Source organism: Osmia bicornis, chromosome 1, assembly GCF_907164935.1.
Source record: "Osmia bicornis bicornis chromosome 1, iOsmBic2.1, whole genome shotgun sequence".
Lineage (NCBI taxonomy): Eukaryota > Metazoa > Arthropoda > Insecta > Hymenoptera > Megachilidae > Osmia > Osmia bicornis.
The window spans coordinates 12514376-12532520 of record NC_060216.1 but is presented as its reverse complement, the minus strand read 5'-3'; the positions used below and the strand labels follow the sequence as shown (position 1 = coordinate 12532520).

General features: G+C 35.9%; 3 protein-coding genes across 10 annotated transcripts; all 3 read left to right on the top strand.

Annotated features, from left to right (window-relative positions):
* The first annotated feature begins 523 nt into the window (after positions 1 to 523).
* Positions 524 to 6448, top strand: LOC114876369 (xaa-Pro dipeptidase). 2 transcript variants are annotated; one of them, XM_029187763.2, is made up of 9 exons: positions 524 to 852; positions 1560 to 1758; positions 1828 to 2067; positions 2141 to 2202; positions 2275 to 2319; positions 5086 to 5355; positions 5438 to 5882; positions 5942 to 6093; positions 6159 to 6448. In XM_029187763.2, exons 1-9 carry the CDS (start codon positions 833 to 835, stop codon positions 6199 to 6201), a joined length of 1476 nt encoding a protein of 491 aa, XP_029043596.2. In that variant the 5' UTR covers positions 524 to 832; the 3' UTR covers positions 6202 to 6448. The 2 variants fall into 2 exon arrangements, with proteins under 2 accessions (XP_029043596.2, XP_029043597.2); XM_029187764.2 differs by lacking the exon at positions 524 to 852 and adding an exon at positions 935 to 1326.
* On the top strand, positions 2328 to 5074 carry LOC114876367 (FAST kinase domain-containing protein 3, mitochondrial-like). The gene has a single exon (XM_029187761.2). It carries the CDS (start codon positions 2738 to 2740, stop codon positions 4892 to 4894), a length of 2157 nt encoding a protein of 718 aa, XP_029043594.1. The 5' UTR covers positions 2328 to 2737; the 3' UTR covers positions 4895 to 5074.
* Positions 6449 to 6549: 101 nt separating the features above from the next.
* Positions 6550 to 18145, top strand: LOC114876366 (C-Maf-inducing protein-like). 7 transcript variants are annotated; one of them, XM_029187760.2, is made up of 9 exons: positions 6550 to 6860; positions 11898 to 13101; positions 15727 to 15912; positions 15986 to 16575; positions 16647 to 16736; positions 16812 to 17064; positions 17271 to 17528; positions 17595 to 17895; positions 17977 to 18145. In XM_029187760.2, exons 2-9 carry the CDS (start codon positions 11917 to 11919, stop codon positions 18099 to 18101), a joined length of 2988 nt encoding a protein of 995 aa, XP_029043593.1. In that variant the 5' UTR covers positions 6550 to 6860; positions 11898 to 11916; the 3' UTR covers positions 18102 to 18145. The 7 variants fall into 7 exon arrangements, with proteins under 7 accessions (XP_029043593.1, XP_029043590.1, XP_046144177.1 ...); XM_029187757.2 differs by having other exon boundaries at positions 11243 to 13101; XM_046288221.1 differs by having other exon boundaries at positions 7174 to 13101.

The window sequence follows — 18145 nt, the reverse complement described above, 5'->3', positions numbered from 1 at the left end:
TAGTGATAACGGAAATCTATATACGTAAACATAAGTACGCGATTAAAAATAGTGATAGTTAAAATTATTCTCGTTATGTTCGTCACAAAATAGTGAACATAAAGATAAAGATCTTTGACCTATAAAAATAATGTTATTACTATGTTATGACCTCCTCGATACCACGCAACTTTTGTAAATTAAGTTTCTTCATGTATCTAAAAATAACGGAGATAATTTAGGCGATCGAAGTTATTACCCCACCCTACATAAAAGTCTACAATTTCATTCATGAACTGACCACTATAACTTTCGAAATGGTGAAAAATAGATAGTCTTTAATATCATGAATTTACTTAAATAAGCAACAGTATTAATATAACAACTACTATATCGATTTTCTTCTGAAGGTTACATAACAAATAATATTATAATACATCTTTCTTGGAATTTTCATATTTTCAATTCCTAAATCGATTAATTCCAGGGTTTATAGAAAAATGTAAAAAGACATAAATAATGTTTTGCCTAACAATATAGCTATCATAAAAAGTTAATAACTTAATATTGCGATATTGCTATCAAATATGACTTTTTAAAGCTAAGAATCCTCATTGGTTTATTTGAATTCATCACATGACATGATTTAAAGATATTCCATTGTCACAGATAAAACATATCGAAGTCAAACGTCAGACCTGTGCTTCTATAAAAGACGGTTTTACGAATATTAAAGAAATTTTCCTTTAATTGAACATTATACCTTTCATCAATTACATTTCAAAGGAACTGAATCAGTGTTACAGGAAATTTCAGTGATCTACCAGTGATTCGACAAGTGACAGCAATTAAAATGGCGGATGCCACGCATTCGTATGTATAGAAGTTATTGACTTTCATTTTTTATCGCTGTTTTTGAGAGAGGATCAATAATCGTTAAATATAAATACATAATTGTTATATTAATACCAAAAACTAATTATTTGCTTATTATGTTTCAAATATTTTGTTTCCTTCATTCCTTTTTCCATTGTTATTCACTCCTTTGTTACATATATCGCAGTACATTTGAATTATGTTATTTAGCGGCTCATCATTACATTTGATTAGCATTTGAGTAATCATTCGATGTTGAAAGAATGTTTTCAAGTATGATTATTTCTATTAAATCTTTAGGTTATGTATGGACAGTATATAACTGTCAATTTTCTACCGCGCATGTGTAACTGATTTTATGTTATGGAAAATTTTTTCAGATTTATCATATGATTTTATTCCTTTTATCTTATATCAAGTATATTGTACCTGTTTATTTTAAAGAATCGTGTGTCGTCTTAAATAAAAAATGTAATTCTATTAATTTCTTAAGTATTTCATTTTTAACATATGCTGTAAATTCTAATTTAAAAATAAAAACGATAATTTTGTTAAATAATTAATGATTGTGTGTAAATAATATTTCGGAATTATGTAATCTCATTGTATAGATTTTTTGTAATAAAACTACTGAACATTCAGCCTACATGTATTTTAAACTGCAGTCAAGATTTTCAAATATTTAGAAACATTACTTATTTTAGGAATGCATTGGAATCTTACTTTCAAAGAGGCAATCGCACTTTGAAAGTGCCTATGTCACTTTTTCAAAATAATCGCAAAAGGTTAGTTGCACGTATTAAAGCAAAAGCAGGGAGTCAGGTTGCAGGAAGTTACATTGTTCTTCAAGGAGGAGTTGAAATTGCATTTAATGATACAGATATAAACTGGCCATTTAGACAGGTAAGTAAATTTTCATTGATACAACTCATTAACAAGTACAGACATTCACTAATATATTTGTTTCCACAGGAATCATTTTTTCAATGGTGCTTTGGTGTTGAAGAACCAGGATGTTATGGTGCTATTGATACTTCAACAGGAACTTCAATTCTGTTTGTGCCAAGATTGCCAGCAGAGTATGCAATTTGGCAGGGAAAGTTACACACATTGGAGGATTTTAAAAAGCGATATGTAGTAGATGAGGTCCACTATACTGATGAAATAGCCAATGTTTTGAAAACAAAACAGGCTTCTTTTCTTCTTACTTTAGTACGTCTTTCTTCTATGTATGTACACAATATCATTTTTCAAAAATATTGTTCTAATTGAATTTTATTTACAGCGTGGTCAAAACAGTGACAGTGGTCTAGAAGCACAGGAGGCAGTGTTTGATGGCATTAATCAGTAACTATCAATTATTTCCAGTTTATTTTATGCTATGAAAAAACACTTTATGAGTATTGTAATATGTTACAGGTTCAAAGTGGATAATAAAATTTTATATCCAGAGATATGTGAATGGTAAGTACATAAAACAAATTAATGATTACAGAGATAAATTTTTATCTTCGAAAATTCTAGTTATCAGCGGTTGCATAAACTGATATAGTTTAGGTAACTTGATATTAAATCTGTTTTATCGATAAAATATCGTTCAATCGATAATTTGTTATATCGATAATCACCGTTATAGTTATTTTCTTTACGTTTGTCATGAGTCTTTTACATTAAACTTTTTAATAAGGATCCAATAACATCAAAGTATAATCGTTAAATTGAAAGTATCATTGAAAATAGTTTCAAGGTCGTATAAAGGTGTCGTAACATAAATTCGTAAAAGTAATTTTATCCTGTTTAACTTTTCCACGTTATAACTAAAGAAGGTACATTATAAATAAAGCAATGAAGATGAATTTATTATTACGTTTAATTTCATTAGATGCTTATATGCTCTATGCAGATGATATTAGCTGGTCATTTATGGGCAAAATCTCTAATGCGTATGCAACCATCAGGTTTGATGTTTAATATCAAAAAACGATGGTACGAATCCAACTCGGGTGAACATATTAGACAACAAGTTTTAACGCACACTAGTATTTTCGTAGAAGAAGGATTAGCGATACAAGAAGTTCCTTTGATCGTTAGAAAGATTAATAATATCGAAGCAATATGTAATAATAAGGATAAACATAGCCTCTCTGTTGTTAATCTCCCTAATATATCCAAAAAGAACAATCAAGTCAAATCGCGCGATAAAAATGAATTAAATCCGCAAAGTAATTCCAAAATAAAAGATAAATCATTGAGTCGAAGACTGGATATTGAAACAGAGGATGGAACTGCGATATTATTCTGCCCCGATTTGAAATCATTTAAAGAAGCAGATGTTGAGAAAGCTTTGCAAGAATTACAGTCGTTTAATACAGCCAATGGTTCCTATTCAATGCTGGACGATAAGATCACGCAAGAATTAAATTGCAGAGTAGCTTTAGAAGGATTAAAAAAAGTCATAGAATTAGAGAATAGTTGGGTTAAGCAGAAATCTAATAAGATGCAGAGAAATAGACATATGGAGATTGACACTACTGCTAGAGATATCGTGATGAAACAATTGATTAAATTAATTATTAGCAGCAATGATAGCGAAATGATACTTCAAGGTCTTATCGCATTGAAGAAGGATAAAATTAGTCCTGCTAGAAATACATGTAGGGACTGGATGTGTGATGAGGCTTTAGGTCGAGCGACAGATGGAGAATTTTCACCTGCACAGTTGATAAATTTAATAAAAATTTTATCGTCTTATAAGGATTCCAAGTATCGTAAATCGGTAGACACTTTATGGGTCGGTATTGTGCTTCGACAAAACGAGATCACTTCCCATACATTAGTGGCGTTATTTAAAATGTTAAAATATTTTAATCAGAGTAAAAACATGGTGAAGCTTATTCTTGAAAGGAAACTTTCTAGCTATTATTTAAAGTTAACGGGCACACAAATTTCAGAAATACTAAATTGTTTTTACGACGATGTCTCCGCGAAGAATTGTTTGCAGAGTGCCAGCAAATGGACAGAGGTAAACATGAATACATCAACTGAAAGAGATCTAATAAATTTTATACGAAGTTTAAACGCGAAAGATTATATTGACGATAAAATTGAGTACAGTTTACAAGATTATTTGAAGTTTAAAGCACCGCAGATCGAAAATTCAAAATTAATAGCAGCGATTATGGAGTATTGTAAAAATCTTCAAGTTAGAAATGAACATATCATGTCGGAATGTGGGGAATATTTTATAAAACATGCTACGAATATACCAACTTCTTTACTACCCTCTATTCTTACACCATTTGGATTTTTGTATGTACAACTACCAAATTCCATGGAATTTTGGAAAACATTTGATGATGTGTTATCAGTAAAATTTCACGACTTAAAATTAGACGATGCTCTAGATATTCTTCTCTCTTGTACTTATTTAGAAAGATATCCTACAAAATTTTTCGATAAAATATTTATTTCACAATTGCTTCATAAATTTAATTTAAGAAGTCATTCTGGCTTTTTTAATCGAATAAAGAACAAATTAAAGCTATTAGATGCCACTATGTTTTTGGAATGCAAGGATTATAAAACTATGCATTTCCCTTTAGGGAGAATAGACAAACCATTATTTCTAGATGAAAGAATTCGAAGATCAGTGAATATGATATATCAACCATTAGCGTCTTTGATCGGTGGAGATAAAAAATTGAGTAAAAACGTGATTTTAAATCAACTTCCAGTCATAAATTTTTACGTGCTTGATATTGTAATACATCCTCGTATAGTATCAAGTTCAGTATTTCATTTGAATTCGGGACAGAAGAAGAATATAAATACTGCAGTTTTGATTTATTTGCCAGAGTATTATTGTAGAAATACAAATTTCTTAATAGGACCTCAAATAATGAGAAAAAGACAAATAAAAAAGTTAGGTTTCCGAGTTATGGTATTGGACTATACAACATTGCAAGAAATCTGGAATCAGTCTGATAAATTGTCATCTTATTTGTTAGAAAGTTTACATTCGGCAGAAGATGCTTTGTAATGCGTAAGCGATAAGAATTAAAAGCAATGTGATTATCGAAATGTATTGCGTAATGTATGAAATACAAATTTCTCAGAAGATCATTTTTTAGTGACAATAAAAATGTATGAATTTTTTTTTTCTAAATCAAAGCGTTATGTATATTTTTGCTAGTTCGATATGTTAATAAATTCATTTTTTTTTTTTTTCAGCCGAGTTATAAAATCAGCAGAAGAAATTAAGGTATTAGAGTATGTGATTAAAATAAGTTCCGATGCGCACAAATCAGTGATGCAAATGGTAAAGCCAGGCTTAGCAGAATTTCAAATGGAATCAGCTTTCCAGCACTATGTATATTATAATGGAGGCTGTAGACACGTGTCTTACACCTGCATATGTGGATCTGGGCATAATGCATCTATATTGCATTACGGGCATGCTGGTGCTCCTAATAACAAAGTTATAAATGACGGCGACATGTGGTAAGTTTTAATATATTTTATTATTTTTTCATATTTTATAATTACCAATCTAAACTAATAATACATTATTGAATTACAAAAGTCTGTTCGACATGGGCGGTAATTACTGTGGATACGCGGCTGATATTACATGCAGTTTTCCCGCTAATGGAAAGTTTACAGCTGATCAGAAAATTGTATACAATGCAGTGCTCGCTGCTCGCGATGCAGTGATGAACGCTGTAAAACCAAATGTCGCTTGGACAGACATGCATTTGTTAGCGAATAAAACAATGTTAGCTTCGTTAAAGTCTGGGGGCCTATTGACGGGAGATGTCGATGACATGATGAAAGCAGGATTGAACGAAGTCTTTCAACCTCATGGGCTTGGGCATCTTATGGGATTAGATGTTCACGATGTCGGTGGATATCTGTCAGGGAATCCGGAACGTTCTAAGGCACCTGGATTAAGAAAATTGAGAACCAGTCGCATTTTGCAAGCTGGTATGGTTCTAACGATCGAACCAGGTTGCTATTTCATTGATTGTGTAAGTGTATTCTTGTCACCTAACGTAACGAATTCAGGAAATTAATGAATGAATGGTAGTTGCTAGATGCAGCCTTGAAAGACCCGAATCAATCGAAATTCATCGTGGCTGATGCACTGAAAAGATTCCGTGGTTGGGGTGGTGTTAGGATAGAGGATGATGTGCTTGTCACGGAAACTGGAGTAAGAAATTTGACAGAAGTACCGCGCACGTAAGTGTTAGAAAATTCAAACGAGTCAATCATTTATAAAACGTTAATGGATAATTTAATTACAGAGTTGAAGAAATAGAAAAGTGGATGGCTGCTAGAAAAAATTAAGGTTGATCTCAGGAATGGAAAAGTGGACTTCGAGCAAAACCAATTACATTTACATATGTATATTCTTTTTCGTGATATAATAACAGTTGTGATACGACGCGTAACGTCACAAAATATTTTCACACTGGTTTCTTATAGAGCATATAATGCAATAACTACATTATAGGCTTAAAGCATTCCTTTATAAATTGTATATATAAAGAGCAACAAGCAAATAAAAAGAAGAAGATATTTTTTATCACGCTGATCCATTATAATAATGATTTTTCAACAAGAATTTTCGTAAAGCCGAGTAGAATATAAATTCTTGTTTAATCAAAGTAATAATATTTATATTGTGTTTTATATTGAGCGCATACAGGTGTATCAGGTTGGACGCATATGAATTTTCATGATGAAAATTTGTATCTGTAGTAACATTTTGTATGACGTTCGGTGAGAGAAGAGGGGAGACAGTGTCAAGTGTAACCTTGGATGCGATATCTTACGTTTATTGAAAGAGAACTCGAGTGCCGGTATTATCGGGTATGGTGTTACAGTCGTAGCCGCGCTGTGAATACGAGCAGTCTTCGTTACAATTGCTTTGGAAAAAGTGTCTGAATTTTTCTAGAACCTTATTTTTCACTGTCAAATGATTCTCCACGACATGTTTATCAGTGGTGCGTACATTTCACACTTTAATATTTACGTTTAACTACATATAAAGTGTATGTTGCAAAGGTATTTCGTTTTGTTATTTTAAATAACTTGAATCAAGTTTAACTCAGATCAGGATTATTCTACGGCAATTAATGATATTTAGATAGGATATTTTTGAGGATCTATTGTAGATTCTTAAAAATATTAAACAGTGCTAAATTTTGTGGATAATTCTGTGACATCTCTGTGCCTTTTTTTCCCCCCTTTTGTCAACAATCGTCGACGTCAAAAGCGAAAGTGGACTAACTTACGATATGGCCTGATTTTTTGAAGGAGATCGTTGCTGGCGCCAGATCAGATAAGTTATAATGACCGATCAATCATCGATGTTAAGCCAATAATCAATGACCGAAAATACCAATTTCCCCGCCGTTTCGTATAACATACAAATATATTATTATTAAGCAGTTGCCAACTGCTAATTATTTAATGATTTTGAAAATTAAAAATATGGAATCAAAATGGTTTCTTTTTCTTTTTATTAAATATAAAATATCGGTTTATTTATATAAAGTTCATTAAAGCAATACGAAAACGTTAATAGATGTTGAATAATCAGCGTGGAATAAAAATTTGACGATTTAAGGCAATTAATGTAAATTTATCTTCCTTCTGACGTGTTTGTATATTCTTGACCTTTTAGATCACACCATCGTTTATCAATGATTTTGACAACTACTGTAATCAGGCTAATTGTTGCTTTTTTCCAGCAATCATTAATTTGTAACATCAATATAATTAAAAAATTGGGAATTTTTTATTTTCAAACAAGTAATCAGATATTTCGGTTTTTGAGTTAAAAATATTTTATGGTTGTTTAATCGAAGCTATGAATTTTATATAAAATCGTGAAAAAAAGGAGATAATTGGCAGTTTAAAAAATTGAATTTTGATAAACAGGATCCACATTGTCCAACAACTCCAAAAAAAAAAGAAATCTTAATTTCAACTGAATTTCGCAAACCTGAAATAGCAATACAATTTTATAATAACATAATAATAAGGGGAACAAAGAACAGTTTAGTCTTAAAACGTACGTCATTACCCAGGAAAACGCGATAATACCATCAACCATTTATCTTTGCCCCTTCCTTTAGCCAATTACTATTTTACATCCTTTATACATTAAAACAAGCCTATTTTAATATTCACTATTAACATTAATTAAATTAAATTTATCTAATAGAAAATTCGCAGAACCCCACAGAAATGTTGAGTAATTTACAGATGAATTAAAAAAAATATTTGAAAGGTAATTCGTGGGTTATACAGATGATTTTATTTAAATTTCATCTTTTGAAAATGTAAAAACTGCTAGAGTCTGATAGACTGTACCGTCACCACTTATGGGTTAAGTGTGAACAGTCGTTATCTATGTTTTGTCAGCATAATATCGTTAATGAACCGGATTAACACGTTGACCGTCACAGTAGAAGTAGCCATATCTAGTCAGACACCTAATAACATGGCGTATTGAAGATACTATAAAAAATAATTTCTTAATACAATCCTTTAGTTAGTTATATTATTAATGTATCTCTATTATAAAAGGAGTTGCTAATGCAACGGCAAGAAGGAGGAAAACAACGAATTTAAATTCTTGCTAGCTAAACCTGTTTTCTTTCCTACTAGCTAGTTGGCTAACTTTTTTTCGCCCCTAACCCATTCTCGTACGGTTAGCTTAAGCTGGTGATCAAGGTGAAGGTGATCGATGAGGGCGGAGCGTTTACGCAGAGAGACACGCGGTTTTACAAACACGAACAGCTACTTTTGACGCAACGCGGATATACGGCAGTCAGCTGCATCGCATGATCCAGGACACGCGATGAGGTTGCACTGTCAATGATTCGAATACCGAATGATTTTAATTAAGCTTTACTGTCAAATACCGTTGAATACTGTCGACTACGGTTAAATACCGTCGAATACCATCGGAAAGTACGTACAGAGAAATATGTTACAGGTAGGCATTGAATTTAATGAATAAATATTTTACAACCTCGAAATCAAAGTGGTTAATGGATTACGACACTTGTATACATACGGATCATTCACACAGCAGTCTGCATTTATAGCTGCATTTTGAGCGTTTTATTTTAGGAACAGCTCTGGTTTAGTACAGCGACTCCTCTCGTCGGGAAAGATCGGTCAATGAACCGTTTCCAATATGTACCTACTCCTCGAACAATACACGTTGCAATATAAGATGCAGGAATTAAAAAATTAGTGTATTGTTGTTACATTGATTACTGCGGGGATAGGGGAGCATCAATGATCGGTATTATTATTGTAAAGGTAATAAATCTCATATGTATACTGCTTAGGAACAACCAGAACTTATTATTTATTCTCCGGAATGATTAAGGAAAAATAGGCAATAAAGAAAAAAAAAAAAAATGATTGAAATTGCAGTTATGTAAGAAACACTAAATGTTGTTTCGTTTAATGATTCTCGTAATTTTATGTATCTTTATATCTAAAGGAGCTTGTTCATTGTGTTACGAAATAAATTACAGTCACTTATGAAAGTCATCGTACATCTTATAAAAGAGCCATTTTGTTCGACAAAATATTGATGTAGTCAGTGATGTCAAGAAATAAAAATGTACGAACACTTTTTTGAGATGTATCTACAGTACCCAGAATGATAGGCTTTTTCAGGAAAAATGGCGATACAGGGGAAAGAGTCATGCTACCCACCATAATACTTAAGAGGTACCAGCCGTTATGAACTTTTGTTTTTCATTTGAAAGTCGAATATCCCATTAGATGAGTAATGAACTTTACTCGCGTTAACATTTAATATGTTTAGGGGGAAAAGTACGTGGGTGTGAATTAAGCTTAAAAAACATCCAGTGGGAGTTTCAAAACAAAAAAAAGGATGTAGGAACGGTGTCTCTAGAGATTCTGTGTACGAAATACGTACACACGTAAAAGTCTCGTATCATAAATTTAATTCTTTGCGTCATAAACGCGTCTCCTCCGGCGATGGCGTCATTCGATGAGAACATTTTGAACGAACCAACTTTATTTCTTTCTTTGATTTGAAAAATTTATGTCTGATCAAAAATGTCTTTCTAAAGATTGTCAGCACTTAGCGAAACATTCGTAGCTATTGGGCAATGTGAATTCCATTTATCAACGATGTTTAACAATTTAAAGTTAATCTTTAAATTGTCTTTTCGAAGATCAAGATTCGATCCTGGGGTGAGATAATAGATTTTTAAAGGACAGGATAAAGCAAGTTTGTCAGATATTCAAAATTGTACGACAGAGTGGTTAATTTTAGCGATGTTTCGATCACTGTCCTGGTCCACTTCACCCCCTATTACGAAGGATATTAACCCTTACTCGGTAAACGTGGGTCAATTTTGTCTAGGTTAGTTCCAAAGGTATTGATTTCTCGGAAACTAATAAGTAACAGGCTTTTGTTTATCCTCCTAGAAAAAGCTGGTTAGTGGAATCTAACAACACAAGGTTTACGTTCTATGTTAATTGCCTGTTGAAATTTATAGAGGACATAATGGATTCACGTTTGCAATTCGAAGAGGATCAATAATGAAAAAGTTGCTAAAATGAAAAATAGCAATTTTTATTAGATTATTGTACTATCATCATAAATAGAAATTAGACATCAATACTGTACATGTTACATATCAATCTAATTTAGCACTGTTAACAAAAGGAATTATTTACAAAATGTACATATACTTAGATAATCAATCATCATCGATTACTAAATTTGCGAAGAAAGCGAAGAATTTTGAATTTAGTGAAAACGCGCGTGAATTCCATTTCAAAAAGAACCGCTTAAAAATTGGAAGCGCTGCGCAGTATGGAAATTCAATGGTTCCGACGTATTTTCGGAAAAGAGTCTTTCAATTATTTCAACGAGGTGTTCGATGTATTTACGTGCGATTTCGGATCCGGATTTAGTTGTACGCGATTTTTCCGCTGCTGTCCGCAACGAGGTAGAGGGCAAAAGAGAGAGAGAGAGAGAGAGGAAGAGAAGCGTGGTGGAACGCGATAATTCCAAGCAAACTCACGACTAGTCATTGATCGGCCGCGAGACGCCGAGCGCCGCGACGCCCTCTCCTTTTCTTAACCCCAGCGTCCCCACCTGTCCTGTTCACAACCGTGTCAGACATTTAAGCGTCACGTCGGAAACGCGCCTCCCTCTTTCTCTCGCTCTCTCCTTCTCCCCGCTTTGTTCTTCTCTTCTTCGCTCTTTTTCGTGGCTCGTTCATCGACTCCGGGCATCTCCGCGACGAATTCGAGCTGATCAGCGACACGGTTCTCCGCTCTACGTCGACGCTTTGACGGTTTCGACTGATTTTTCCAGAGGGGAAAGTGCCGCGTTGGTCGGACAGTTGTTTCACACGAGATTCACGGTTCGGCCAGGTGAGTGAGAATTGAGGCAACCGACCAGTCCCATACAGTGCTTACGGAGCAAAATGTGTCGTCGTGATCCGTTGCAACGCGTGAAGAAAAAAGTGGACGACGAAGCTTGATCGTTCGGAGGGATCTGCTTTGCCACAATGGTGGAATCAGTATGGGCGAGGATCTCGTTAACGTGGTTGCTCCCCGTTGCTCATTGAATCGCTTTGTCTGAATGAGGGAGGCGGTGAACGACCGTTTCTAGGTCGGACCACAGATCCATGGGTGCTTAATTGATCGTTGTTTCCGAGGGATTGCGTGACAACAAGGACGAGGAAAAGTGGGACGTTGAGGTAGATTTTTCCAATAGGGACCGCAACGATTTTCGAGCTCAAAACTGTTCCCAAGGAAATTCGGGTCGAACGTGTTGTCGATCGGTCTGGTCCGAATTGGGTCAGTAGGATAGCACGGCAACAGCAACGGCCAGCTTTTTCGCGCAGAGGACAGGAGCGCGATCTAACTTTCGTGAACGTTCAACGAACAGATTCGATCGACATGTTTTGTTTCCAAACTCCCTTCACACGCGCTTCTCGCGTGCTCGTGTCACCTCTGTCTTCTAGCAAGGGGAAAACCACCTCCATGAGTATGATCCTGCCGATGAGTAAGTCGTCCTCCGGTTCCAAGTGCGACAGACGTGGTTCCGAGGCGACCAGCGAAGATTCTGGCTCGTCCATCAGGTACATCGATCAGGAGCCCTCGATATCAGCGAGCAGCAGCACGGACACGTTACCCGACATCAAAGCGGACTACTTGGACCCAGAGTCTCTGTCCCCGGGGCCAGATTCCTTAACTGCGCCTGCCGCGATCGTCCCCAACGGCGTAGACGAGGAGAAGCTGTTGGAGGAGGATAAGGATGAAAATTGTCGATCGTCATCCCCCGCGAAAGCTTCTCCCAAGAAGAGGTTCTACAGCAACAGGCGCTGCAGGAAGCTGCTCCTGCGACTCAGGTCAAACGAGTCTTCCAGTTCCAGTAACAAAGAAGCCTGTTCAGCCGCGTCTCACTCTCCAGCGAGTGACTCAATCGAAACTGAGTCCCCTGAGTCTTCCAGGGATCGCGAGAACGAGTATAAGACAGACGACGCGAACCACCTAACGAAATCTTCCCCGTCGGTGCTGATCGACTCCGTGGAACCTGAGGAGGCTCTGAAGAGCTGCAGAGCCACCTCCGAGAACGATATATCCTCGTTACAGAACACCTTCAGCGAGTCGGAGAAGGAGAATATTTATCAAGAAACGGAAACAGAGACGGAGGAGGGATCGTCGTTGCCGTTGAGCCCGGCGGGTCCATCGGCCACCGGTTTGTCTTCTTCAACCGTACCCTACTACAACTTCCTATGTGTGAACGGCGGAGCAATGCGTCAAGAGATGACCAGCACAAGTTCTCCGCAACTCTCTTCGGGCAGCAACCTCAGATCCAGCACGGAATCCACTCCCGCCGATGTGTGCAGCTCCGAAAAGAGCTCTCGGATGGATACCCTAAAGCCAGAGGGTTTAGAGAGCCAGTTTTCCTTACCAGCCGCCAGATCCTGTCCGAATCTCGAACGACAAAGCGCTGGTTGTTCACCAATCAGTGGTTCTTCCAGTTCTAGTCTTAGTCCCGGACCTGTTGGGCCTAGGTTCAAACCAGTAGAAGAGGGTGACATCCAGGTGTGCTTTTTGAATCACACAAAGACTCTGGTCAGGAAGATTCTGTCCAGCAAGTTCTTGAGGAGATGGGAAACTCATCATCTTTATTTAAACGACACCTGCATCTCTTCTAAAACGGTAAGTTGTATCGTTTCATCTTTGGGGTTATCTATTCGGGCTACATCTAACAGATTATGCTCTAGCAAAAAGAACTTTATGCAAAAATTTTAATAAGAACTTCTGAATAATATTCACAATGAAAATTCATCTATTGGTTTGTTCGTTTTATTGCACGGTAATATTTGGACCTGCTCCCTTTGTCGCGTCTGTAACTAAAAATTCAACGTGACTAACAGTCACGTGTATCTGGGAACGTAATATTCTTTATACTATGCGCTGTTTTCTTAACATATTGTTACTGCAAACAATATGTTTGCAGCAGAGAATGATTTTTATATTGCAAAATTATTTTTTGTTTTTTTTTCAATTTTTCTTCTTGAATAAAGTCGTGCTTTATATTCGGCAACGAAAATATTTCACGCGCTAGCTGTTACTTTTTTTATATCAAAAGTAGTCCGAAATTGATAATTACGGGTCGCACTTAGAATTGACGTAGATGATATTCCAAATGTGATAGGTCACACCGACGGTGATATTGCGTTAGTACAATCTGTCAGTGTTTCATCAGATCTCAAGCTCGAATGTTCGGTTTTAGCTTGTAGATATCAAATTAAAAAAAGAAATTAGACTTCACAATTAATTTTAGTGCTATCAGAATGTTGATAATGTTTTATCTATTTTTTCTTTGTCGAATATATGTCTACATATGAAATTTCAAATTACACTAAAACCAAATTATCTATTCTTGACATAAAATTGCCAGCAACCATTGAAATAAATAAACTTCCGTCAGTATTTGTTAAAAAAAGGAAATGAGCTACGTTCCATTTGTCACGTAATCACTTTAGCTTGAATTTATCGGGTGAAACGATAGATGCCGTTTTTCAGAAACAGAATACACAAATACAGCGGATGATTATTATTATGAATTATTATGAATAGATGGAAAGATGACAATTTTCGATGTTATTAATAATAATGATTACCATTTAGTATGGTAACCCCAAGGGGGATCGAATAAAAAAATACCATTACCATTTAGTAATAGTGAAGTACAAGGCTTTCCCTGGAGATTATAGTGTTAGAGTAGACCTACTGTTCTCTCAAGTACGTGGACTGGCCCACACTATTCTAAAATTCTAAACTTCTAAAATTCTAAAATTCTAAAATATCAAAATTCTAAAATTCTAAGATTCTAAGATCCTCTCATAAAATTTGATCTTAATAGAAATAAGTATTTTGATCTAAAATCCTAATTACGCCATTGTACCATTATGAGTGTGTTGCCAGTTTTGTTCTTGATTAAACGTCAGATGAGTGATAATTGCGGAATGTTTATGATAATTTGATCACCCACTGCATAAACTACACGGGAGTCGCGATTGCACCGGGTGATCGCAAAAAAATGAATCGACAGATCTTTTTTCTTTTCACGATACAAGCGTAATCCGAAGCGGTCGCAAAATGCATTCAGGGTCGGCTTTGACGTAAATGAAATACACGTTCACGCACATGCACCTCTCTTTTGTCTGTTTTTCGTTCGCGATCATACACGTGTATCTAATTGTACATATTACACTTATATAGAAACTTGTCTACTCCTTTGGACTAGAATTAAAATTGATATAGAAAATTCAAGATTTATGAAAAAAGATTCTTCTCTTTTTATTAAAAAGGGGATACATTTTATTTAAAAATTGTTGCATGTGAACATAGCTGTACTCTCCGTTTATTCAGGTTTTCATAATAATCTGATTGAAAAATGAATGGAATTTTATTAAAAATTTCGAATATAATCTATAGAAAATCGACTTTTAAATTCAAAAAGATTATAAGAATTACATAATTAGAAAAAAAAAAAAATCTGCTCGTTTATTAAAATTAAAAAAATAAAGATAATCTTACCAATATTATATGTCCCAAATTTAATGAAAAAATAATGAAAATTGATAGAGTTATCAAGAAGGGAGTCTCTAAAAATATGTTTCAGATCTTTAAATGTAAATTAACGTTTAATTACTCATTCCTGGGTCACAGGTGTTACTCTCCTGTGCTTTTATGTACAGGGTGTTCACGTCATTAACCAGCGTTTTTCTTAGAAATGAAAAAGAAATGAAAGAGGAAAACGTTTCACTGCTTTTTTTAAGCAAGATAATAACGTATGTCAATTTTTTATATTTACAATATCTTTTAAGCAATGAAGATGACTTTTAATTTTTCCTTTTTAATAGAACTGCATATTTTTCTTAATATTAATGGTTTCGTTGAAACATTTTGCATAAAAAGAGGATTGAGATACAATGTTAAAGGTTGAATTGTAAATTTCGTAAATATTATGTTTTTTCATGAGATTGAAATGACCTAGTTATCGTCGTATAAGGATTAATAGAGAAATTATCTTTTGAAACGAAAACGAAATTCTTTTAGCCCGTAATTACCCGTAGCTATTGGAGTAAATACGGACGGTTGCGTGGGTAATTACGGACGGTCAGGGATAATTACGAGCAAGTTATTTTTGTTATGAAAGTCACTGATATGGTATAACCCTTGAATGAGACTTTTCCAAAATAATTTCCATGCGTAAAGAAAATCTTTTATTAAAAAATTGCACAAGATTAATTCAAATAAATAATTTGATTTCAGCCTACAGGATTCCTTCAGCAACCAATACCGTACAGCAACATGTCGGACATTCGGAAGTACGCTGTTGCTAGATGGGATCCTACTTACAAGAACTGTCTTAGTATAGTTCTGTCAGACAGCTCGATTCTTCTTCAAGCCAATAATGCTTACACGAGGGACCAATGGTATCATTCGATACTGTGGAAGGTAAATTATTATCTCTATCGTTTTAAAAATGTAAATGTTCTAAAAACTTTAATTATTGTTTTCTAATTTTCAGAGGAGTATCTTCAAGTACCAGCACCTAGTATCGTTGAGCACGCGTGAAGAGGTGATCATCAAAGAGCTAAAGTCAATGGTGGATTTCGCGCTTTGGACTTCGCTTCAGGATGAAAGAGTTACTGCAGCGCCACTGGAAGCTGTGGCGAAACTTCTGGAAGATTCCGTGACGGAGGATTCGGAGCGGAAGTTGGAAAAGTCAGGCGAGGAGATAACCCGATATCAAAACGACCGGAAACAGTGGGCAGAGGCGGTTCTCTCTGTAGTCTCTCCTTTGTTAGACAAAGTTGCCCTTCCAGCATGTCTCGCAAAGGTTCTCGCGAAATTGGCCCAACATCATCCCCAATCGCCCTTAGTCTCCGCTATTAGCCCAGCTATCACGAGATGCCTGAAGCATACCGTGGACTTTGGAAAATCTCCGGATATGAGAAGGTTGCTTCAGGTGTTCATAGCTGCTCTCTACGCGGGTGTAGGAGGTGAACAAGTGATCAGGGAGTACGTCGCTTCCGTTCACGGGCCCGGAAGTGACTGTCCTCATCCAAGGGTACTTCCAAATTTGGTGTCCGTTTGTGTTGCTGCCATTTTTCATAGGTAATACTATTTCTGTAACAATAAATTATTATTACAAATATTTGAATTAATATTGATGGAAATAACTCTAGATTCGAGGTAGCCAATTGTTCTCTGTCAGAACAAGACAAATCAACGACTTTGCCTCCGTTGGATTGTTATTTGTTGGTGTTAAATGTCGCGTAAGTATTACCAAATTAGAAACATTGTTGGCATTATACTAGTAAACTTATGACTGATTACTCATTCGTTTTCAGATCAGAGTATGCCGACTGGAGGCCAGGTTTCGGCGCGCTGCTGCAACCAGTACCATTTCCGGAGGAAGCTCTGGCTATAAAAGAGGTCCAACAGTCAATATTAATGTGTGTGATCAAGCGTTTGGCCAAAGATTCAAGATGCATAGTACATCGTGTTCTACTTCCGGTGAGAGAACCACGTCCTGGCTGGATCCATATTGCGGCGCCATCTAGTCCAGCTTGTCCCGATCAAGGAGAGCTGTTTGGTGAAATGGTACTTTTCTTACCTTTCTTTTTAAACTATATAAAGACTTTGTTTTTTAAAGTATATTAAATATATTCTTGGAATGGACCTTGTAGGACATCCGGTACCCTGGGGGTCCATAGACTACAAGGACATTCCGAAAACATTTGCTAGAATAAACTTAGTTTATATAATAGTTTTTGATTAGTAAATAATTCTTATTGCTTTCCAATAAGCTCACAACACTGTTGGCGTGCTGCTGCCGGAGGAAGAGGTTCATAACCTCGATAATGAAACAGGCTCGAGATGATTGTATACTCTTGGCGGTGAGAGGTTGCGAAGCTGCGCAGGAAGCTCTTTGCTTGATGCTGGAGTGGTATTTGTTACCGAACGAGGAAGCTCGTTTGCAAATAGTCAATGCACTGGAGTCGACGACGTCAGGCAAGAACCGTTATGCTGCTCTTTGCCAGAGACAGAGGAATCTACAAGAATTGGTGAGTACATTGTGACTCTTCGAATTCGATTGAGAATTACTAAAATCGGTATCGAACTGTTTACAGCAACAGAAAGGAGGTCCTCGGAAGCTGACGCTACCAGTCCGAGCGACGGACGCTGATGTGGCGCTTCTGTTAGGTGGAAGAGCTCTCGGCAATCTTGAATGTCTCAGCTTAGCCTTCACTTCAGTGACTTCCGCTTGTGCTGAACAGCTAATCAAATTACCAGCCTTGAGGTATCTCAATTTATGGGCCACGCAGTTCGGCGATGCTGGTTTACAAATGATCAGCGAACACCTTCAGAAACTGCAAGTGTTGAATCTCTGCGAAACCCCTGTTTCGGATAAGGGAATCTCTACTTTGGTCTGTAAGTATGATTTAGCTTATTGTTAGTCAATGAATTTGTCACCTAAGACCATGTACACATTTGAATACTTTCGTTTTGCAGCACTGACAAGTTTGAGGAAATTGAATCTGAACAGCACGAAACTGTCCGTTCAGACGTTCGAGTCCCTGAAGAAATGTTTACCAGCATTGCAGGAGTTTGACGTGAGGTACACGGAGGCATGGTGACCAGAACTTTCACCGTACATCAAATCGGACAATTCCACTAACTC

Coding starts and splice junctions, on each gene's coding strand:
- LOC114876369 (XM_029187763.2), top strand. CDS start 833: ATGGCGGATGCCACGCATTC. Junction 2,320..5,085: donor TATCCAGAGATATGTGAATG/GTAAGTACATAA, acceptor TTTTTTTTTCAG/CCGAGTTATAAAATCAGCAG. Junction 5,883..5,941: donor GTTGCTATTTCATTGATTGT/GTAAGTGTATTC, acceptor AATGAATGGTAG/TTGCTAGATGCAGCCTTGAA.
- LOC114876367 (XM_029187761.2), top strand. CDS start 2,738: ATGCTTATATGCTCTATGCAGATGATATTAGCTGGTCATTTATGGGCA.
- LOC114876366 (XM_029187757.2), top strand. CDS start 11,833: ATGTTTTGTTTCCAAACTCCCTTCACACGCGCTTCTCGCGTGCTCGTG. Junction 15,913..15,985: donor ATCATTCGATACTGTGGAAG/GTAAATTATTAT, acceptor TCTAATTTTCAG/AGGAGTATCTTCAAGTACCA. Junction 17,529..17,594: donor AGAGGAATCTACAAGAATTG/GTGAGTACATTG, acceptor AACTGTTTACAG/CAACAGAAAGGAGGTCCTCG.